This window comes from Halichoerus grypus, chromosome 1 (assembly GCF_964656455.1).
Source record: "Halichoerus grypus chromosome 1, mHalGry1.hap1.1, whole genome shotgun sequence".
Lineage (NCBI taxonomy): Eukaryota > Metazoa > Chordata > Mammalia > Carnivora > Phocidae > Halichoerus > Halichoerus grypus.
The window spans coordinates 166,106,097-166,130,570 of NC_135712.1; the positions used below are offsets into that span (position 1 = coordinate 166,106,097).

General features: G+C 46.1%; 1 protein-coding gene across 2 annotated transcripts in view; it reads right to left on the reverse strand.

The window, feature by feature from the left end:
* Positions 1-2,612: 2,612 nt before the first annotated feature.
* IRAK2 (interleukin 1 receptor associated kinase 2) overlaps positions 2,613-24,474 on the reverse strand; it is a 60,561-nt gene continuing 38,699 nt past the window's right edge. Inside the window, exons 8-13 of one of the 2 annotated variants that reach the window (XM_036079872.2) lie at positions 23,384-23,493; positions 21,010-21,205; positions 16,977-17,039; positions 9,130-9,330; positions 4,898-5,183; positions 2,613-3,755 (exon numbers count right to left, since the gene is read on the reverse strand). In XM_036079872.2, coding sequence (XP_035935765.2) covers positions 3,643-3,755; positions 4,898-5,183; positions 9,130-9,330; positions 16,977-17,039; positions 21,010-21,205; positions 23,384-23,493 — 969 coding nt within the window. In that variant the 3' untranslated portion in view covers positions 2,613-3,642. The remainder of the gene's footprint in view (positions 3,756-4,897; positions 5,184-9,129; positions 9,331-16,976; positions 17,040-21,009; positions 21,206-23,383; positions 23,494-24,474) is intronic. The other variant, XM_078075128.1, reaches the window with a different exon arrangement.

The following is a 24,474-nucleotide window of genomic DNA, read 5'->3' on the forward strand; positions in this document are numbered from 1 at the left end:
CACATGGCGACCGGACCCGCAGCCTTTGGCGGGCGCTTGGCCCAGAGGCCCGGAATGCCGAGGGCGGGCCGCAGGGCAGGGCCAGACCCGGCGCGCGGCCCGCCCTGCTCCCGCGGCCCCGCCGACCAGCCCCGGGCCCGAGGGGCCGAGGCGCCCCTCAGGAGCCGGCGGTGCCGCGCTCGGCCGCCACGGGACACCCTCCGGCTCGCCCGGCCGCCCCTTCCGTCCCTGCCGCCGCAGCCCAGACGTCGGCCCCGCCGCCCCCACGGCCCGAACGTCCCTCCCCGGCCGCCTGCTCGCCTCCCGCCCCAGTCCTGCAGCCCCCGCTCGGCCTCCGCCCGAGCTCCGGCCACACCGGCCTCCGCCGCGCCCGCCTCCCGGAACGAGCCCTGCGGCCCGCGGCCGGGCGTGCGGCGGGGGCGGGCCTTGCGCAGAACGGAGGGCACCCATTGCTCGAATCGGCAAGGGGCGGGACTCCGAGCAAGACGGAGCTCGCCTGTTGGCCAGGAGGCTTGGAGGCATTGGTCGGAAGCAAGGCGGGGCGGAGCCACTCACGTGGGCCAGAAGAGCGCGAAGCTAGGCAGGGCCGCAGTTCCCCCAGCCAGCCTTCCATGAGGTTGGGGGCGTCGGCCGACCCTCTTCCCAGAGTGACGCTCCCCGCTGCTCAGCGGTTTGCCGCTTAGCCAGACGGGTTCAGATCCCTATCCTTTCCTCGAACCCCCACCAACATCCTGACCCCATTTGCAGAGCAGGAAACTGTGGCTGAGAGAGACCAAGTGACACACCCAGAAAGTGGCAGAGTCGGAAGTTAGGAGCCACAGGAAAAAAAGGCTACACAAAAATGTAAAATGTAAAATTTTTGCGGGGCAAAAAATATCAAAGTTGAAAGACAAGTTACAAACTTAATAAAATATTCGCAACACATGACAAAGGGCTGATGTCCTTACTATGTAAAAACTTTTGTTTTTTAAGATTTTATTTATTTAACAGACAGAAAGAGGGCAGGAGCAGGGGGGAAGCGGCAAAGGGATCGGGAGAAGCAGACTCCCCGCCAAGCAGGGAGCCTGATGTGGGGTCGATCCCAGGACCCTGAGATCATGACCTGAGCACAAGGCAGACTCTTAACCTACTGAGCCACTCAGGTAGGGTGAGAAAGATGAAAGATGAAACTTTCTTTATGGGATACTTAGGTATTAAAATGGAAACATGCTAACTGGAATTAAAACCTTAAAAAAATAAAATGGAAACAGAAATGAACCAAGGAACAGACGCAAATTACAAAAAGGCTCTTTAATATGTGAAAGAAAAATGGCTCCACCTGTCACTTAAAAATACAAGTAAAATTATAAATTTTTACCTATTAAATTGTCAGTGATCAAAAAGCATGATAATACTCTTTGTAGCTGAGGATGTGGGGAAATGCATTCCCAGACCTGATTCAGTGTAAATTGGTACAACCTCTTTGGAAGGCAGCACCCTTTGAAGTTACAAGAATGAAAAACCACCTCAAAATCCAGCATTGGAACCTAGTCCTACAAATTGTGGAATATCCTTAGAAAGGAATACCAGGCAAAAAGACTAAAGTAATCCAAAAGTATTACTGAGGAAGAATGGCCAAAAAGGATGTGAAAAAATATACCCATGCTGAAGCCAGAAATTCCAACTGTCTTGAGCTCAATCTAACTCGGTTTTGATTTTCTAATGAAAATCTAATGATTGATTAGATTAGTTAAGCAAAAAGATAAAATTTTCATCATCTTTGGAATGATACCCCAAACCAGGAACAGTGGTTGCCTGTGGGCAGAAGGGAGACACTAAAATCCCAGTGGAAAAAAAAAGGCTTGCTTTCCACCACATAATCGTTTGTACTACTGGATTTTTTTTTGTCATGTGCATTTATTAACTAAAAAAAAGAAAGTCAGGCCTTCCTTCTGAGGATTCATAGAAAGGCATCACAGTGCCCATGAGCCCCTGGAATTGATATACAGAAATGTATATGTACGTTTTTACAGCTTGCTGAGGGGGAAAGGTCTGTAGATTGACAGAAGTGGTTCATTGACCTTGCCACAAATGTCTGAAGCCGTGGTCTGAAATGCAGGTATGTCTAGATAACCATTACCCTATTGGCACTAGCCCTCTACTGCTCAAACAGCCCTGAAAGCACCCTACTCATAACTGTAAGGTGCTTACCACATGCTAGGTCCTGTCTGTGGCATGTAACACACTCTAGTTGAATCCTCACAGCCACCAGAGCTTCAAACAGGGGTGTCAGTACAGATTACTGTCTGCTGGGACTGGAGCCCACTCAGCTCTGTTACATATCAGTACAAAGCTGATCTTGTTCGGGGACTACTGAATGCTTTCATGAAGCAAGATCTTCCCCTTGCCCTGACAAACCCAGGAAAGAGGTACTTTTTATTCTCCCCATTGTATAGATGAAAAACAGAGGCTCAGAGTAACTCCCTAACTTGACCCAAGATCACACAGCTACTAACACCAACATTTATAGCCACCCCCAACTCTTAGGCACTCCGTGATACCCCCTTAACATGGGTCCAGAGCCCTTTTCCAAACAAATTCATCTGGACACAAAACTAATTGCAAGAGATCTGTTGACTTTACGAATGTATTTTTATTTTACAAAAAAAAAAATCACTACAGTAGGATTATTTAAAATAGGACACACTGAATTTAAAATAGCATTTGTTTCACAAAAATATTTGCAACATGACTTTTCAGAAAAATACCCAGTCCATAAACCTTAGGTACGTGGAAGAAATATATGTTTAATGTCTTTATTTATTTTATAAAAAAGGATAAGTGCATTTTCAAAGTACTTCTACAACCATGTCTCACCTGTTCCTCCCAACAAGCCAAGGAAGGAAAATGAACAGGTGTTACTTATAAGAAAACCAAGGTTCCAGAAATTAAATAATTGATTTAAATAGCAACAGAACTGGACATAAAACTAGCTCTCTGATTCTTCATTCACCCATAAATAACACATACTCTCAAATTAAAAGCTCCACTAAAAATATTAGCATTAGTGGGATGGGACGATAAAGGTGCTGAGTAGGCATAAATAAATATCTGTGGGTTACAAGATTTCTGAGGGAGACGTGGAAAACCTGCAGAGCTCTTTGCCAGGTGTCTGGCATTTGTAAACTCCAGACTGTGAATTAAGAACTGCATTGGGACACAAGTTGAGAATCTTTCAGGCCATGGAAGTTTGCAGGTGGTTGTCAGCAAATAGGACCCAGAGAGACTTAACTTTGGAAAGTGCAACTGACAATCCTCCCTCAGTTCTTGAGGGGTGTGAGCTGAGTAACAGTATTACCACACACACCCCAAAACCACAAAATTGCCCACATCCTGGGCCTAGGGACCAGGGTTTCCGCTTCGGTCTCCTGATCCCCAGCTCTGATTGACAAATCCCAGAAAAAATGATGACTTCATGGATTTTTGTGTCTTGAAAAGCTGAGGTCCCTTCTTCCCTAATTCACTCTAGCAAGATGGAAGCTTCTCTCCCTGGTCCAGGAAAGCTGATGTTTGGTGTTTCCTGGGAGATTATGATTCTGCCTCAGATCTTTTTCTTGATTTGGTGTTTGTCTTTCCAATCGAGGATAAGCTGTGCTCTAGTCATCAGGGGCCAAAAAGCTCAATGCTGTCCAGTTTCCCTTCTTTGTAGAACACAATATTCTCCATCAGTTTCTTTTTGGCCTCATTGATCTCGATTCTCCACGAAGTCTCTGTAGCTGATGTTCAGCAGAAAGTTTAAAGAAAGAACTTCAACAAAAGGCATTCGGAAATAGTTACTATTATTATAGTTCTTAGAAAGTCAGACTTGGTCAGTTTCTCACTTAAATCGGATTTCTGAATCAAGCCCTGAACCTAATGAGCATTTTCATTATTTCTGCCTTTGCAGTGAAGTCCCACCACCTGCCCCCACTTTTCTGAAAGAAGGGGGCTTCCATGCTCCTTCCATGGATGGGAGAGGTTGGGATGAACATTTACACCCCCTCTCTCTTTTCCCTCTTCTCTCCTCCCAGTGGGAGGAGGAGCAATAGGAGTGGTAGAGCCTGGGACATTCATTAAGCCATGTTTACTAGGGGAGAGGGACACTGCATTGAAGAGGCCTCTCAAATTTTTATTTCAGAAGGAAGCCTGGGATATTTGGAAAGGAGAGATAGAGATAGTAAGGGTTTTGACTTGGTCCCTAAGTACAATGGGGAGCCACACAAGGGCTTTAAATAAGAGGTGGCATGAGTTGTTTTTAAAAACCACTCTGGGCACCTGGGCAGCTCAGTCATTAAGCATCTGCCTTTGGCTCAGGTCATGATCCCAGGGTCCTGGGATCGAGCCCCGCATCGGGCTCCCTGCTCAGCGGGAAGCCTGCTTCTCCCTCTCCCACTCCCCCTGCTTGTGTTCCCTCTCTCGCTGAGTCTCTCTGTCAAATAAAGAAATAAAATCTTAAAAAAAAGAAAAGAAAAGAAAAGAAAAAAACCACTCTGAAAATAAAAAATTAAAATAAAATAATAAAATAAAAAATAAAAACGAGGAAGGGAGGATACAGGAAGGCTGTGTGGTCATCCAGCAAGAGGACAGTAACTTAGTTAAGGGGGGAGGGGCGTGAGGCAATGCAGAGAAGCAGATGGAGCTGAGAGATATTTAGGCCAATGAATAGACTAGGTGATGGACTGGACGTAAGGGGCCAGAGAGAGAGGGAGGTATCAAGGATGACCCCCATCCGAGGTTTCTTTGTGTGCAGTCTGGTGGTAGGTGAACGGCTGAATAATCAAGGAAGGCATGAATGAGAGCGATAGAAGGAATAAATGATGAGCTGAGTTAAAGACACATGAATGAGCTTGCATAGGCACTCAGATCTCCACACACTTACCATCCTGGGGAGGCCTGGCAGAGGCCACAGAGAAGGAGTCTGCCTGCACTCCCACACAGACCTGCAGCCTGCCTTCTCCATCCTCTGTTGAAGGGAGTGAGGCGGCAGCCCCAGCCCCAGGTGCTACCCTCATGGAGGAGGAGGCCTCGAGGCTGGAATTGTCCACGTCGTCTGTTTCTTCTGGGGTGTTGGAGGAAGAGCCTGTGCCCTCAGAAAGCCCACTCAAAGGGAGCAACGTCTCCTGACCTCTGAGCTGCTTTTCCACAGCCGCTACAGAGCCACACACCTTGGGGAGAGAAGAGACAACAATTCTTTCTGAAATCGGGGCACCTGGCTGGCTCAGTCCGTTACGCGTTGGACATTTTATCTCAGCTCAGGTCTTGATCTCAGGGTTGTGAGTTCAAGCCCCATGTTGGGCTCCATGCTAGGCATGGAGGCCTACTTTAAAAAAAAAAAAAAAAAAACCTCTTTCTGAAATCAAAAATCTTACAGATATCCCAGGCCTCCGGAGAGACAATGAAGAATCCAATGTTGATTCATATTGCTTTGTCTGGAAGAACAGCGAAAGCCCTTTGAACAGAGCTGAACTTGCCCCCATCCACCCTAGCCATAGATGAGAGCACATGACCAAGATGGACCAATCACTGTATCCCATTCCTCTGACACGTTAATGATCCAGGTTGGGGCACGTGACCCAAGCTGGCCAATTAGAATCCTTCTCTGGGATTTTTCTACTTAAAGCTTACTGAGGAAGGACTCCTGATTCCTTTCTAGTGGTTGACCCAGGCTCTCCACCCACAAAGAAAACCCATTCACAGTAGGAAAAAATAGAGACCCCTATAAAGAATAAAGCAGGGGCAAGAGATGGAGAAGTGGGGCACAAGCACAGAGACACAGATAAATGCACCTTTGCTGGTGGAGACCCTGTGTCTAGCTGGCCTGGCAATGCCTGTCCTGTCTGCTGATTGGTTACATGAGCCAATAAATTCATTCATTAATTTATCGTTCATTCACTCATTCATATACTCCCTCTCAATCTCCCTTGCTGTGCGAGTGTGTGTGTGTGTGTGTGTGTGTGTGAGAGAGAGAGAGAGAGACTAAGAGTTTGACCTGAGTTCTATCACTTTGAACTGGAAATGCCCTAAGTAATATAGATATTACTTGCCCTTGAGGGCGTTTCTAATTAGGGAGGTTAGGAAATCAGAAGGAGGCAGGGAAGGAATGTTTCTTCTTTGCACACACACACACACACACACACACACACACACAAAGGGCATACAAGCATACCCTTAATAACAATGACACATCTCACTTGCTCAACACCTTTGCAATTTACAAAGAACATTCGACACAAAATGCACAATGAGTTTTCATAGGTTAAAAAATTAAAAGATCAGAGAAGCTGGGGTGCCTGGGTGGCTCTGTCAGTTAAGCGTCTGCCTTTGGCTCAGGTCATGTTCCCAGGGTCCTGGGATCGAGCCCCACATTGGGCTCCCTGCTCAGCGGGAAGCCTGCTTCTCCCTCTGCCTCTGCCTGCAGCTCCCCCTGCTTGTGCTCTCTCTCTCTGTCAAATAAATAAATAAAATCTTTTTAAAAATAAATAAATAAAATAAAGATCAGAGAAGTTAAGTTCCTTGTCTAAGGCTACTCAGCCAGTAGGTAGCAGAGCTGACCACTGACCCTAGGCTTACTTGTCTTCAAGTTCATGACCCAGATGACCTCTCATCTTCCTAGTTTGTGAAGTACTGAGGGCAAGGACAATTTCTCATTCCTCTTTGTATACTTCAAATGCCCTATCCCCTTTATTCTACACAACAAATACCTCCACATCCTTCCACGTCCAGTTCAAATGTCACCTCTTGAGACAAATCTTCACAGTATATGCTCAATAAATATTTGTCAAGCTAAAAGCTACATTCCCTTGCAGCTATGTGTGGCCATGTCACTAGATTATGGCCTATGGAGTGTGAGAAGAAGTGATGTGTGCATTTCCAGGTCACACCTTTAAAAGGTAGGGAGTGGGGATGCCTGGGTGGCTCAGTCAGTTAAGAGTCTGCCTTTGCTCAGGTCATGATCCCAGGGTCCTTGCTCAGTGGGGAGCCTGCTTCTCCCTCTGCCTGCTGCTTCCCCTGCTGTGCTCTCTCTCTCTGACAAATAAATATATAAAATCTTAAAAAAAAAAGTGGGGGCGGGGTAGGGAGTGTGTTCTCTTTCTCTTAACCCCCTGTTCAGTGGCTGGAATGCAGATGTGATGGCCTGAGCTAGAGCAGCCATCTTAGACTCTGAACTGGAAGCCACACAGTAAGGACAGCAGAGCAACAATACAAAGGGAACCTGGGGTCCCCAATAAAGTGGCACTGTCACATCACCTCTGAACTGCCTACAGTCAAGGGGTTAAGCTAAAGAGAATAAGCTTCTATCTCATTTAAAACACTGGATTTTGGAGTCTCCTCATTATAACAGCTTCTTTGAGTGTCCTTTAACTGAGACAATGAACAAAAGAACAAAATAAATGAAGACAGGAAAGCCTGAAAGAAGGAATAAGTGGTTAGGGGAGAGAGATCTTTTCAGAACATAAATCTGATTATGTCTTGCCCCTGCTTCAAACCCCTAGTGTCTTCCTCAAAATCCTAACTGTGCCTGCAAAGCCCTCAATTACAGGGCTCCTCCTTCCTCAGGAGCCCCACCACAAGCCACTCTTCCCCGTACTTTTTGTTCTAGCCACTCTGACCTTCCAGACCCTTGACCAAGCCAGGCTTTCTCTCACCTCAGGCCATTTGCATGAGCTGTTCCGTCTGCTTGGATTGCTCTTTATCTGCTTACACATCACTTCCTCAGGGAAAGTCCCCCTGGGTGGGGCCCCATCACATGCTATCCCAATGCTCCCCACCTAGATGATTACTGTGCATTGTCTGAGAGCTTCAGGAAAGTAGAACTGGGCCTGCCTTGTTCACCGATTTATCCCCTGGGGCCCAGCACACAAGTGCTGAATGACTGGCTGAATGCTGTACTACTCAGGCACTGAGGGAACAGCCCCGGTGAAGAACAATGACTTGGATCTTGAGTCGCGGGTCTCTAGCTCCTGCCACGTCATACTGCAAGATGGTGAACAAGGGAATGAACCAGGTGTCCAGAGGGCTCTGACAGAAACTCACTCTGTGGCCTCATCTTCTCTTCTCTGGAACTTTACTTCCTATAAAATGGCAGGCTAGGGCTACAGCAGTGGTGTTTGAAGATTTTTTTTTTTCAGCTACTAAAACTTCCCTCAGATAAAATACTGAGAATCCAATATGATTATGTGAAGTGAAAGGGGGTGTCTGGTGGTAGTCATGCGTGGGGCCTGCAGCTCCCCAAGCCCTCTTGCTGACGAAAGCAATTTCTGAGGTAACCTCAAGTCGCTCCTCTCTGCCAGACACCACTTGAAAATCACTCAGCTAGATGGCCTCAAAGAGTCCTCTCAGGCAGCTATTTGGTCCTTAGAAATATCTAGCGGTGGTGCCCAAATTTACACATGTTACCATGGAAACCACCACTATATATCCCATCCATAGGAAAATGTTTTATTTCCTAATGTGGTTGATTTCTGGGGTATCTGCCTAAGCCCAGGGGCTAAAGATGCTCCCTTCCTCTGGGACTTAGCCCTTTCCACCTTTCTGGGGTAGACCCCCTGACCACTAGGTTTATATACTGGACCCCACTCCCCTCACCTTACCTGATTGGCCAACAGGTGGACTACTGACTCTAGGTAGGCCAAACAGGCTCTCTCAATGAGAAATTGGAATTGGGACCTGGAGACCTGATCACTCAGTGGGGGTAGAACTATAACATATAAACAATACAGACAGCCATATCCCCTAGCCAAGAGGATAGAGGCAAGGAAAAGGGAGTCTACAGACAAGAGAGGAGGAATCAAGCAGATTCAGAGAAAGCAGTGTTCTGTTAACATCTGAGCCCGGGATCCTGGGCCCCCCAAGGCCCGCAGCACACCACCCTCAGGCTCCTGAGCTACCCTTACCCATTCGCTTCCCTACTTTGCTTCTATGAGCTCCAGTACGAGCTGTTGCTTGCAACCAAATACAGCCCTGGTTTATGAAGTGACTTCTAGGTAAAGGCCTCAACCCTGAGCCATACCCCAGTTCCTGGTAAAGCAGAACCATGCGGCCACCAGGACAGGAGGCCCACCCAACCCAGGGCAGGGCCCATGGCCGGGTCGGGCTGAGAAAGAGGCTCACCTCAGCCAAGCTGGCGTTCCGCCTCCTCAGGCAGAGGCAGGCGGCCATGGCCAAGGCCTCGGCGCAGTCGTCCAGCAGCCGCCCGGCTCCCTTCTCCAGGTACTTCCGGCAGATCTCCTTAGCCATCACCGTTTCCACGCCCGTCTTCCTGCCGCACAACGAGGTGCTGCTGCTGGGGATTGCACTGAGGAGTAAATCCTTCTGCGGGAAGAAGAGGATAAGCATCCCCCTGAGAGCTGCAGAGATGCGGGATTTCACCGCACGTGCCCCAACCGCCCCCGCGACGGCGCCAGACCTGCAAAACCTCGAGGAAACCAGGATTTTAAGAAAGAAATGCAAGGATCCGGGGCGCCTGGGTGGCTCAGTCGTTAAGCGTCTGCCTTTGGCTCGGGTCATGGTCCCAGGGTCCTGGGATCGAGCCCCACGTCGGGCTCCCTGCTCCGTGGGAAGCCTGCTTCTCCCTCTCCCACTCCCCCTGCTTGTGTTCCCTCTCTCGCTGTCTCTCTGGCAAATAAATAAATAAAATCTTAAAAAAAGAAAGAAAGAAAGAAAGAAATGCAAGGATCCAAGAAACAAGTAAAAAAGCCAGAGCTGGAGAATTGCTAAATTCCCTACACATACAGGGCATTCCATAGTACACTCCACCAAGGCAGGGGCTTAACCTAGGCCTCAGTTGCTTCATCAGGAAAATGGGGATAATAGGATCAACACAAAGATTAAAAGATATAATGCATCTAGGGGCGCCTGGGTGGCTCAGGTCATGATCTCAGGGTCCTGGGATCCAGCAGGGAGTCTGCTTCTCCCTCTCCCTCTGCCCCTCCTACCCACCCCCCCAGCCACCCACTGGTGCTCGAGGGCTCTCTCTCTGAAATAAATAAATAAAATCTTTAAAAAAAAAAAAAAAGATATAACGCATCTAAAGCATAAAGTGTGACACTTAACACAGAATAAAGGTTCAATAGTCTATTAGTGATAATAATTAATAGTAATAATTAATAGCCACCATTTCTATACTACTACATGCTGGGTACTTTACTTACATTAATAATTTAATCTTATTAACAATTTCAGGCACGCTCTTTTATGACATAAAATACACATTTTAGGATGTAGCTTCTGACCCATGCATATTTATTTATTTATTAAAGTTTGAGAAGATTTATTTTTTTTAAGTTTTATTTATTTAAGTAATTTCTACATAAGGTGGGGCTGGAACTCACGACCCTGATATCAAAAGTTGCATGCTCTTCCAAATGAACCAGCCAGGCGCCCCTAACCCATGTATATTTAATAGGAGATCTACTATATAAATATTATGTACACTTACACATATATTTTATAAATTTTGTATTTACATATAAGTTTTATAACATTTTATACTATATAGAAAGCAGGAATTATGCATATAACAGAAGATATGCTACATATTTTTATATAAATTTAAATTTATATTTAAAAATACATATATTGGGGCGCCTGGGTGGCTCAGTCGTTAAGCGTCTGCCTTTGGCTCGGGTCGTGATCCCAGGGTCCTGGGATCAAGCCCCGCGTCGGGCTCGCTCCTCTGCAGAGAGCTTGCTTCTCCCTCTCCCACTCCCCCTGCTTGTGTTCCCTCTCTCACTGTCTCTCTCTCTGTCAAATAAATAAATAAAATCCTTAGAAAAATAAGTAAATAAAAATAAAAATACATATATTTATGTAAAAATATATAGCATATTTATATAATATAAATTATGTTTCATAATATTTCATAAGTATAATTTATGTATTTGCAAATATATAAATGTTACAAATACATTAAAGACATTGATTATATATCAAATATATTATAAGGAAATATGTAATTTAATTATGTATAATATTGATATACTATATAGCGCATTAATCTATTATATTAACATATGAAACATTGATATTTATGTTTTTATATTTGTGATATATTTATTGTGTAAATAATAAAACATTTATATATAAATTTTCCATGTATATTCTATTTGTTATATATGTTTTGTTTTTTGTTTTTTGTTTTTTGAGAGTGAGAGAGCATGAGCAAGAGCACTAGTGAGAGAGCATGAGCAAAGGGAGAGGCAGAGGGAGAGGGAGAAGCAGACTCCCCACTGAGCTTGGAGCCCAACGTGGGGCTCGATCCCAGGACTCCAGGATCATGACCTGAGCCGAAGACAGATGCTTAACCCACTGAGCCACCCAGGGATCCCTCTATTTTCTTTTTTATACCTTCCCGTACTTACTAAATGTTCTACAGGCTTAGAAAATTTTAAATTAAAAGTTTTTTGTTTGTGTTGTTTTTAATGTCAAGAGTTCCCACTTTCCCATCCGTAACTATGGCCATCAGAAACCCCAGATTTTATGACAATCTGGCACCTGCTGACCTTTCCCATCTCATCTCCTCCCCCTGTGATTCACTGTACTCAGTCACTCTGGCTTCTTTCTGTTCTTGGAAGCACCTAAACTCATCCTGCCCCAGGGCCTTTGCACTTGCTGTTCCCTCTGCCTAGAATGCTCCTCCTCTAAATCTCACTGCATCCTAGTCCCTCACTTCAGTCAGGTCTCTGCTCAGATGTCACCTTCTCCAAGAAGGCTTCCCTGACCTAAAAGACCCCTCTCCCTGCTCCTCCACTCTATCCCCTAACCTTATTTCACATTTCTTTTTTTTTTTTAAGATTTTTTTATTTATTTTTGAGAGAGAGAGAGAGAGCATGAGTGAGAGGGGCATGCAGGGAGCCCAAGCAGGACTTGATCCCAGGACCCCGGGACCATGACCTGAGCTGAAGGCAGACGCCCAACTGACTGAGCCACCCAGGAGCCGCTTATTTCACATTTCTTAATAGCACATCTCACTGGCCTGGAATTACACACATTTCCATTTACTTGAATACGGTTTGCTCTCCCCCACTAGAATGAAAGTTCCAAAAACTTCCTCCTGCTCACCTCTTTATCGCCAAATCCAAAAACAGTGTCTGGCACATAGTAAGTACTTCACAAATGTTTTCACAAATTGTACATACTAACTTATTTTTTAGCTAAGTTTCTTTTCCTTTTTATGTCCTTTTACTATTTTTAACAGAAGTGATTCATTAAATATAAAACTAATTTTTATTGCTTTATACAGATTTTCATAAAAATACATTTACAACTCTGAAAAAAAAGATTATCAGAGATTATCAGGCATGGGCTGCGATATTTGCTTCAAAAACAAAACAAGACAGTCACCACTCTGCCTTAGTTTCCCCATCCAGAAAATGGGTCGTCTGAGGATCCAGTAACACCTACATGCCTGACACTGTAAGGAATTCAATACCTGGAGACTAAAAACCTCCAGCTGGCCATGGTTGCCTCTATGAATACCCTTTTGCACAATTCTTTCATGTGAGCTCTGCCTTAAAAGGTATCATGGTGTTTAAAGTTGATAAATCAAAAAATACCAGGAGAGTGTTATTTTCAGATATAGAGGTTACCACCGTCTGAAACAGAATCAGAAACTGTTCAAAAGGGGCATCTGGGTGGCTCAGTCGGTTAAGTGTCTGCCTTCGGCTCCGGTCATGATCCCAGGGTCCTGGGATCGAGCCCCACGATGGGCTCCTTGCTTCGCGGGGAGCCTGCTTCTCCCTCTCCCTCTGCCTGCTGCTCCCCCTGCTTGTGCTCTCTCTCTCTCTCTCTGTCTAATAAATAAAATCTTAAAAAAAAAAAAAAAGAAAAGGAAGAGACTATTCAAAACAACTGGCCTGAAAGAATGATAGAAGCAGAGGCTCACCATCTGACTCCCCCCAGTGAAGTTGTGGATCTCATCTGGCAAGAGTCATCAGGAGATGCTAAGAACACTCAGGGGTAGGGTGATGAAGGAACTTAGGGATGGGGGGAGTCAGCAACTCCACCTGGACCCACTGATGAACCTCAGCACTGGAAGGAGGAGGACCCGCTATGCGCCTCATGTTGTGATGCTGTGGGAAGCACCAGGGACCACCCAGGAAGCAGCACTGATCATGAATCTAACCAAGTCTCAGGACAAGAGGTAGAGAGAAACACGTTAAGAATACCACAAGAATGGGAGGTGGGGGCTGGGTACCTCAGTCAATTGAGCATCTGACTCTTGGTTTTGGCTCAGGTCGTGATCTCAGGGGCATGAGATCGAGCCCCTTAGTTGGGTTCTGTGCTTGGCATGGAGTCTGCTTGAGATTCTCTCTCTCCCTCTGCTTCTGCCCCTTCCCCCACTCACACACGTATGTGCTTTCTCTCTCTTTCTCTAAATGAATTTTTTTAAGTCTTTAAAAAAAAAAAGAATACCACAAGGATGTAAAAATCCAGAACATGAGAGACTTACAGAACAAATGACTCACTTTATGCAAAAATGCAATGAGATATGGAAAGAAAACATGGGGAGGGGTGCAGTTGGAGAACAGAAGAGTTTCAAGTGCTGCCTGGCTGGCTCAATCAGAAGAGCATGTGGCTCTTGGTTTCAGAGGTTGTGAGTTCGAGCCCCACATGGGGTGTAGAGATTACTTAAATAATTAAAAAAAAACTTAAAAACTTAAAAAAAAAGCTCTACTCCTCTTCATCAGTTTGAGAGGAAGCACCTTTCCTGACTTGATGTTGAGGCCATTAGAACAGCTGGCTTTTTTTATGTTTCAAGAAACATAGTTATTTGTTTAAAGATGTATTTATTTATTGAGGGGAGGGAGTGGGGGAGGAGCAGAGGGAAACGGAGAGAAAGTCCCAAGCATAAGTCCCAACATAGGGCTTCATCCCACCACCCCAAGATTGTGACCTGAGCTGAAACCAAGAGTCAGATGCTTAACCGACTCTGCCACCCAGGCACCCCTTTTTAATTTTTTTAAAATATTTGTAAGAAACATAATTAATGGTAACATGTGGACTTTGTATCGGTTTCAAACAAACCAACTTTAAAAAGCAATTTTTGAGACAACTTGGGAAATTTAAACATGGAATGGACATTAAATGATATTAAGGAATTAAGAAAACTATTTTATGGGTGGAATAACATAATATCTGGGATATGCTTTAAAATACACACGCACATACACACACACACGTTTTTTCATTTATTTATTTGAGAGAGAGTGAACAAGCACAAGCAGGGGGAGCGGCAGGCAGAGGGAGAAGCAGGCTCCCTGCTCAGCGGGGAACCTGCTTCTCCCTCTTCCTCTGCTTGCTGCTCTGCCTACTTGTGCTCTCTCTCTATCTCTCTCTCTGTCAAATAAATAAATAAATAAATAAATAAATAAATAAATAAATTTTTTTAAAAAAGAAATAAGAACAGGAAGCAGGGAGAAGGGACTGACTATAAAGTCACCCAAGGGAATTTTCTGGAATGATGAAAATACTCCATATCTAGATTATGGTGGTGTTGGTTACATAACTGTCCACACTTTCCAAAATTTATACCATTCTGTACACCTCACAAGTGTGAATTATACCTCAACAGAAATGAACGCACATGTCCCCAGTGAGACCCGCACAGAAAAGTACCTAGCAGCCACAGGTGTAACAGTCAAAAACCGGAAACACACCAAATGTCCATCAACAGGTGAGCGGACGCACGGTGGCACATCCCTGCAATGGAACATTACTCAGCAAAACTAAATGAACCATGGACCCACACAAAGAGCATGGGACATATCTCAGAATAACCATGCTGAGTGGAAAAATCCAGACACCAAAAGAGCCAACTCTCTCTGATTTCATTTATATGAAAGTCCAGAGAGTGGAACCTCATGTGGTGACAGAAAGCAGATCAGTGGCGGCAGGGGATGGCAGGGTCTGGGAGGGGCGGGAGGGCAGGATTACCAAGGAGAAGAGGTAACTTCCAGGGTAGTAGGCACGGTCAGGAACATGACGTGGTGAAGATTTCACAGATATATACATATGTCAAAATTGATCACGTTATACACTTCATTCTCACTACTTATAAACATTATAAACTTATTTATAAATAATTTCATGGAATTACCAGGGTGTGTCATTATACTGTAATTTCCCTCACCACCTCCCAACTGACAGATATTTTACTTGTTTGTAGCTGTTTTCTAACATAAATAACGCTACAGTGAACAGCCGTGTCCGTCTTTCCTCCCTTGTATGTATGTGTCCCTTTGTATAAGTGAAATGACCGCATCAGAAGGCACACCCATGTTAAACTTCGATGGAAACCACCCAATGACCTTTGGAAAACACTGTGGCCACAAACACTCCCCCGAGGGTGGAAGAGAGGCCTGCTTCTTCCCACCACTAGGTGCTAGCAGTTTTCATCTCTGATTTGAATCTTAATAACATGCTCAATCTTCATTTTTTTATTAAGGTTTTTTAAAAAAATTCTATCCTCCACATTTTTTTAAAGTAAACTCTACGCCCACCATGGGGCTTGAACTCACGACCCCAAGATCAAGAGTCACGTGCTCCACTGACTGAGCCAGCCAGGCGCCCCCTACTCCACATTTTTAGAAACCATCAACAAAAACACCTTCTAGGAAATTTCACATAAGTATCTCAAAAGACTCCGCTTGCGACGTTCATCTAGGGAGACCCAGAGAACTGTTAGGGAATTCACCCCAAGAAAACCGTCAGAATACGAGAAACCACCTCAAACTGCCCCAAACCACATCTGAGGTGCTGAAACCCACCTCTTTGTAATATCTGGGGCCCAGTCTCCAAAAGTGGAATGACTTTCTGTGGGTAGGAAGGCCTTCAGCTCCCCACCCCAGGGCCCAAGGGATGTTTTGCGGGCCCAGTCACCAAAAAAAAGCCAGCTGATCTAATGGCCTCAACATCAAGTCAGGAAAGGTGCTTCCTTTCAAATTGATGAAGAGTAGAGCTTTCACAGGATTTGGAACTCTGCAGAAGACATGGGTTCAAATCCCAGTTCCACCACTGATCTCACTGTGGGGGGGGGGGCGTGACACAAGTCTCTTCACCTTGGCCTTAGTTTTCTCATCTGCAAAATGGGGATGATAATAATCCTGAATTCATATGGCTGGACTGTCATGAGAATTAAACAGTCAGCAGAGTGTCAGGGTTAAGAACTCTGGAGCTGCAGGGCGCCTGGGTGGCTCAGTTGGTTAAGCGACTGCCTTCGGCTCAGGTCATGATCCTGGAGTCCTGGGATCGAGTCCCACATCGGGCTCCCAGCTCAGCGGCGAGCCTGCTTCTCCCTCTGACCTTCTCCCCTCTCATGCTGTTTCTCTCTCTCTCGCTCTCTAATACATAAATAAATAAAATCTTTAAAAAAAAAAAAAAAAAAAAAGAACTCAGGAGCTGCAGTCCAGAAGACCTGACATGGAAGTCCGTCTCTGCCACTTAGCAAAGCCGAGATCTCGGGTGAACCTCGGAGCCTGCTTGTTCAAGGGCAGGTGAACATCATGACCCTGTCAATCTCGGGGGGATTTTGTGATGACTTAGAAAGATAATATATGTAAAGTGCCAAACACAGAGTCTGGCTCCGCTGTTATATTTTTGAAATGACCCTGTATGTGTATATATGTGAATGATAGTTCTTTGAACCCACAAAATGAAAATTATTGCTTTTATTATAGGAACCTGTTAAAGAGGGCTGACTTTTACCAACTTGAAGACAAATCCTATTTGATTGCCAGATGTGTAAAGAGAAGAAACGGGATTCCCCTAAACATTCTAACTTCTCTTATCATGAACTTGGCTGGCTGGTAAGAGGGGGAGAGGTTAAGGTTACTTTGCAAATCAAACTGCAGACTGAGACCTCATAACCATCTGTAAAATGGGTGGAGTGGAGGTCTTTGCCCTCCTGACCCCCTCCCCACAGCCCCCAGTAGCAAGCCAGAAATGACTGGTTCCCTTACCAGGTAAACGGGGCTTCGGTTGTTATCCATTGCAGGGATGCCAGTGAGGACCTCAGCTAGCACCTGGAGAGAACATGCAGTTAGCACGGTTCAGACACTTATGCAAAAGTTCGGGCAGGAGATTCAGGCCAAGAGCAACGATTCTTCTTAGTAACAAAGGCTAAGCTCCAGGCCCGGCTCTGCCATTTACCAGTACAGACACTTGCCCCAAATTGGGAACATGGGAATATCACTAAATGCCTCCTCCTAACTAAACACACCACCCAGCTGCTAGTAGAAGGTTTGAATGAATAGCAAGTCACGGAGGATGGAAACCAAACGTGTGCGTATTACCGTCAGTTTTACATGTATAAGTATATCCATATAAATATATAATATGTATGTTTATATATGCATACTATATACTTACATAAAAATATGTATGTATATATAAATATGTATGTGTAAATATGTATATTTACATACACATACTATATATTTATATATAAATGTGTATATACACATACACATATATACATTTTTCTATATATACATGTATCTACACACACACACACTATATTTTAAAGATCATTTCATTTAAAAACCCATCAGAAATGGTAAGCAGGCAGGACGGCTGGGTGGCTCAGTTGGTCAAGCATCTGCCTTTGGCTCAGGTCATGATTCCAGGGTCCTGGGATGGAGTCTTGCATCGGGCTCCCTGCTCATCGGGGAGCCTGCTTCTCCCTCCGCCTGCCGCTCCCCCTGCTTGTGCTCGCTCTCTCTCTCTCTGACAAATAAATACATAAATACATCTTAAAAAAAAAAAAGAAATGGTAAGCAGGCATTGCTACGTCAATCTCGGGGAAAGGAGGAACCCATGTATGTAAGACTAGTCTACACAGAAAGTCTCAGCAACAACCAAAGCATGTTTCCTCCTAGGACTTTATTAACATGATCTGTTCATTAATTCACCCACTCACAAAAGGAGCACAGCCCTGCACCAGTGTGAGACTCCACAGCACTGACAAACCATGATATGTGTCTTAATAAAGGGGAGACCTGCTTTGAGCAGAAATTCTCAGCAGAGCATAGTGGTTAAGGGCTCTCCAGTCAGGCCTGCCGGGGTTCAAATTCTGACTCTTTCTTAATCGCTAAATGACGAAAATCTGAGCCTGCATCCTTACCTGGTAAATGCTGATCTGCTGGTTGTGAATATAAGGGAGTGAGCACCCCACCCTTCGTTTCAAATCTCTCTCCCACAACCTCCCTCCAAGCAAGTCAGAATACAGTCACATTGACTGCCAAGAAATCCTCCATCCCCAGAGGAAGGGCCTGCTGGGTTAATCACAGACTGGCAGTGGCCAGCAGGGGGCAGCAGAGGGCACCCTGCCGCAAGTGGATGGGTGCACACTGAAAAGGGATTCCCAACCAGCTCCTGCCAGGAAGGGAGGGAAGAACAAGGGGAAATGAATAAACACACACTCCCTCTGCCCCTTCCACAGGCAGACTCTGTGCTGAACCTTTTAGAGAGGTCATATAGTGCTCAGGGGAAAAAAAAAAAAAACCACTGAGGGGCGCCTGGGTGGCTCAGTCAGTTAAGCGTCTGCCTTCGGCTCAAGTCATGATCCCAGGGTCCTGGGATCAATCCCACATCAGGCTCCCTGCTCAGCAGGATGCTTGCTTCTCCCTCTGCCTGCCGCTCCCCCTGCTTGTGTGTGCTTTCCCACTCTCTCTCTCTGACAAATAAATAAATTAAATCTTAAAAAAACCCACTGAGAAATGCAGTGTTCCCAACAGGTGGAATCAGAGTTCAAACTCATACTGTCAGCTAGTGGCTGAGCTGAGAAAGAGTGAAGGGAGCCAGTGGGCATGGAATGCATAAATTAATTTAAAAAATTCTTACAGCAAGAGCTGAGTTAAAAAGTCAAAGGGCAAGAGGCGCCTGGGTGGCTCAGTCAGTTGAGCGTCCGACTCTTGATTTCGGCTCAGGTCATGATCTCAGGGTCGTGCAATGGAGCCTCACATCGGGCTCAGGGCTTAGCACTCAGCATAGAGTCTGCTTGGGATTCTCTCTCTCTCCCTCGGCCCCTCCCCCTACCCATACACGCTCCCTCTCTCTCTCTAATAAATAAATAAAATCTTAAAAAAAAAAAAAAGAGCAGGCACCTCAGTGGCTCAGTCGGTTAAGCTTCAGACTCTTGGTTTCAACTCAGATCATGACCTCTCAGTTGTGATATCGAGCCTGGCGCTGGGCTCTGCGCTGAGCCTGGAGCCTGCTTAAGATTCTCTCTCCTCTCCCTCTGCCCCTCCCCTCTACACACTCACACTCTCTCTCTTTAAAAAAAAAAAAAAAAAAAGTCAGGGGTAAACAAAAATCAGGAGTGAGAGTGTGAAGGTAGGAATACCACAACAATAATCATCTTGATAAGTGTAGGGCACTCTGCTAACTATATACATTATCTTATTAATCTCCATATATGCCACTATCCCATTTTACAGAGGACAAAACAGGCCCAGAGTTAGAGGTGAGGTACCCGAGGTCACACGGCTGAAAGTAACTGGGGCTCAAACCCACACTCTTAAGCCCTACACTGGATTGCCTGGCAGCCTCAGGGTTCAGTCCTGCTGGTTTTTAGAAGAGCAGAAGCCTGGGCAAGCCCCACTGAGCTTCACTGAGCCCCTCACAGTGGAGCTGATGGGGGCAAGGAAACCAGAAGAGCCCACGGGAGACAGAAGGAAGTAGAATCTGGCATCTGGACGTCAGGATCAGAGCAGAAGGTGGCTCGGGAGGGCACTAGTGGGAGAGGTGGACTGACAAGAGACGGAGCAGAGAGAGAGGAAGCACAGAATTTGAGGCTAGAGAGGAAGAGAGAGGGCACGGTCCGAGAGGCAGCTGTTTGCTCTTGGCAAAGGCCAGCCAAAGACTGTCGCTTTTCTCAGCCAGCATTTCCCAGACTGGGTTCCATGGGACACTGGTGTGGAGAGAGACTGAGGAAACAAGGTTCCACAGTCAAATGAATTTGGGAAGTGCTGAGTACCATTTGCCCAGCTGTGGTGAATTCACAATTAAATTAAAGGCTCATTACCATATTAAAGTCTCTGATTAATTTTGTGGTAAAGAAATCTGCTTGACTCTGCTTAACCCAGCATTGGTCATACCTATTTGGCCACAAAACCCTTTAAATACATCAAACCTACAGAGACCTCAAGGGTGTTCCATAGAATGTACTTTGGAGACTGCTATACTCAGACCATGAGCTCCTGGGGGAAGGACTGTATTTTAGTGACATTTTTATTCCAACTGCCTAGCACACAGTGATGACAGGATGGTGGTGGTGAGGAGCAAGGGGGGATGCATAGGTGGATACTGAATGGATGAGTGGCAGTTGAATGGATGGATATTGGATGAGTAGTTGAATGGAGGGCTGGACAGATGGATGGACAAAATGAACAGACAACTGGATAGACAATTAGATGGCTGGCTGGCTGGCTGGCTGGCTGGCTGGCTGGGAAATAGAGAAGGAAGGAGCTTCACAGAAACTGCTATACTTCAAGGATTGGCAACCTTTTTCTGTAACAGGCCAGACAGTAAGTATTTTAGGCTTTGTGGGCCACAAACCAAATCTCTGTCACATATTCTTCTTTTTTTTAAAGATTTCATTTATTTATTTGTGAGAGAGAGAGCATGAGCAGGGGGAGGGGCAGAGGGTAGAGGGAGAAGCAGGCTCCCCACCGCAGGGAGCCCGACGAGGAGCTCAATCCCAGGACCCCAAGTTCATGACCTGAGCTGAAGTCAGACGCTTAAATGACTGAGCCACCCAGGCACCCCACATATTCTTCTTTTATTAGCAGTATTATTACATCTTTTATAAATGTAAAAACTATTCTTAATTATAAGCTGTACAAAATATGCCCCGGGCCATAGTTTGCCAACCCTTACTATATTTTGATGGACTATATCTAGGGGCCTCTATTATATCTTCTGCTTACAAAGGAGCTGTGGGAAGGACAAATAAGGACAGGCCCAAGGCCAAGCAGAGAAGGAAGCTCTTACGATTCCACAGCTGAAGATGTCCACTCGTTTTGTCAGCTGCCCCACCCTGATGAAATCTTCCGGCAGATATGCGGCAGAGGCCTGGAAAAGGTGAGTCTTCATCATGGTATATTTTGACCTCTTGTTGTTAGGACACAGGTGAGCCATTGGATGAGCCAGCTTGGGGGTGAAGTTCTGGTCTAGCAAAACATTGGAGCTGTGGAAAAGAAAGCAGAGGGAGGGGCGCCTGGGTGACTCATTCGTTAAACTTCTGCCTTCGGCTCAGGTCATGATCCCAGGGTCCTGGGAACGAGCCCCGCATCGGGCTCCCTGCTTGGCGGGAAGCCTGCTTCTCCCTCTCCCTCTCCCACTCCCCCTGCTTGTGTTCCTGCTCTCGCTATCTCTCTCTGTCAAATAAACAAATAAAATCTTTTTTAAAAAAAGAAAGAAAACAGAACTTTCTCACTTGGAGCTGGACAAGAAGAGGTTGCCATGGAGAGCCTTTCAGAAAACAACTTCATGATAAGCAGCATTGGCCCCGGCAAGTTAAGGGTCACTTTAGACCCACCATCTGGATTTTCTGAGCCAGTCCTGGTGAGGGAAGGGAGTGGCAACCCACTCCCACCAGCAAAGGAGGATGGAGCTAAGATTAGTTGTGCTGCCCCAGGAATGGCATTTGGGGTAGCCAACAAGGTGCGGTCTTCCTGGCCCCCAAAGATGTCAAACCCTCATCAACTTCAGCTTGCTAAGACTGTGGGCTATGTAGGCTTGGTCCCCTCTGAAACTGTTCTGACCCCCAGCTCTGGCCCGACTGACTCGAGTCTAAATGCCACCATCCTCTGTGACTGGTCCTGCCCAGAGCATGGGGAATATGAAGAACAATAAAAACATTCTTGGACCTAGGCACCTGACCTGTGGGGGTCAACACTCTCAGAAGGTACTTCAAAGGAAAAAACAAACAACAAGCGAGAACACAACTAAGTTACATGTGTAAAAATAATCAAACTAACCCTAAATAGTTGTTTAAAAAATAGACATCAGGAGCACCTGGGTGGCGCAGTCGGTTAAGCATCCAACTCTTGGTTTTGGCTCAGGTCATGATCTCAGGGTCGTGGGATCAAGCCCCGCATCGGGCTCCATGCTCAGTGTGGAATCTGCTTGGGATTCTTTCTCCCTCTGTCCCTCCCCACCAAGCAAATAAATAAATCTTTAAAAAAAAAAACCAGACATTAAGTCCAATATCCACTGTTAGGAGTGGTTAAGTAAATTATGGGCCAATCCCTTCAACGGAAAACTAAAAAGTCACTAAAAATGATGGCATGCAACATGCGGAAAGATTTGCCCTGTTTAAATAAAGGGGTAAAAAAGAAAATATGAATTGGTAAGCAGGTGACAGTGCTCCCTTAGGGCTAAGACTTCTGTGTGGGCGGGTGCTGAAGAAAGGGAGGCCAGGCGATGAGTCAGGGCACCAGGGCCAGAATGACCTCTCACCCTTTCATTTCCTTTCTTGCTATTACAGCTGTTTGTGCAATCAGACAAAAATCAGGGAGAAAAAAAGAGGACAAGGTTTCCACTTGCCAAATAGAGAACTTTGAGGAAGTATGAGTTCTACAGTTTCAAGGTCAGTTTTGCCAGATTTTCTGGTATTTTCTGGAATCTCTCCCCATGCTGCCAGTCCCCAGGCAGGACTCTCTTGTTCTTGGGAGCACGGTGCTAAGATACTGGGTTGCACGCCTACCCTGCAGGAAGCTTCCCTGACATGAGTTGCTTTTGCCAACAGATACATAAGCAGGGGGTGGGTGTCCAGGAAGACTCTGAGCGGGGAGCTCAAAATCCTAGGGGGCTTGGCCTAAAGCTCCAGGATCGGGTCCAGACCAGCTGCTGGGTTGGAAGTAAAAGGCCTCAGGGGTGTGGGGTGCTCAAAAAAGACAAGCATGGTGACAGGTGGGCAGTGTATAGGGACAGCAGAAACCCTGATTTTTGAGGGAATAACAAAGAAAGAGAGAAGAGATCCAAGGTTGGTGAGGAGGGGGAGCCATCCAAAGAAGAGAGACCTGGGGTGCCTGGGTGGCTCAGTCGGTTAAGCGTCTGCCTTCAGCTCAGGTCATGATCCCAGGGTCCTGGGATCGAGCCCCGCATCTGGCTCCCTGCTCCGCAGGAAGCCTGCTTCTCCCTCTCCCACTCCCCCCGCTTGAATTCCCTCTCTCGCTGTCTCTCTCTCTGTCAAATAAATAAATAAAATCTTAAAAAAAAAAAAAAGTCTTAATATTAAAAGAAAAAAAACAAAAAAACAAAGAAGAGAGACCGAGGAAGAGGGAGGGGAAGGGGCGCAGGAAGGTGTTCGGCTCGGCGCCGCAGCGCAGGCCCTCGGCAGGGTCCAGCCCACCACTCTCACCTCTTGACGTTGCCGTGGATGATCTCCAAGCCGTGCAGATGCCCCACAGCTCGGAGCAGCCCAGAGCAGATACCGGCACGCTGGGGCCAGAGGAGGGGGTCTGCGCCTCCCTAAGGAAAAGAGAAAGGGGCAGACACAGTCAGACCTCTGCCTTTTCAAAGTCCCAGCGGCCTCCTGTCTCTTCTCCAGACCTTCACGTGCTCTGCAACAGGGACTGGCTGGCACGGTGTACCGGCAGGGTACCAGTTCCGACATCAGAAGACCTAGACGTAACTCCCAGCTCAGACACGCACTAGCTGTGTGACTTTGGGAAAGACACTCGACATCCCTGAGCCTAGTTTCTTCTTCAGTTACAAAATGGAAATGTTAATCCCTATGCCTCTCTAGGATTGCTCTAAGGACTCAGAGGAGGATATGGTAGGGAGTATATGGTATATGAGTATACGGTATGCCCCTAGCGTGGTGCCTGCCACACAGTGGGTGCTCAGTGACCTGCAGCTGTTTTGAAGCATGATTATACAGAGGCAGGTCTGGAATCTTCCTCTAGGAGGGGACGCCTGGGAGAGGGGCTAAGGAGCTTGTGATAGCACACCAAGCACATGGGCCTTATGCCAATTTTACGTGTATTTGGGGAGGCTTCACAGGGGCTGATGGGGATTGTGGGGTGAGCTAAAACCCCCACCATCTCCAGGTTCTGCCACTGTTGTTCTAAGACTGAAACTCCAGGCTCAATCACAACTTATTTTTCAAGTCCTGTCATAGGCCCCACATCCTCTAAGAGCTGCCTTGCCAACCGATTCCCTCTCAAAAACTCTGAAATCCAGAGCCACATGAACCCTGTTTAAATTCCAGCCCTGACACCTGTCAGCTGTGTTCCTTTGGGCAGGTCACTTTGCCTCTCTGTGCCAGAAACTCCTCTTTTGGAAAATAGGGGATACCTCTTGAGTTGTAGCAAGGCCTGAAGGGAACATGTGCAAAATCTTTATCGTGGTGTCTCGCACCATGCAAGAGCACAACAAACCTAACAATCATTATTATACCATGAATACTGCTTTGTCTGGTCTCTTTTAAGGGAAGCAGTAATTCTCTTG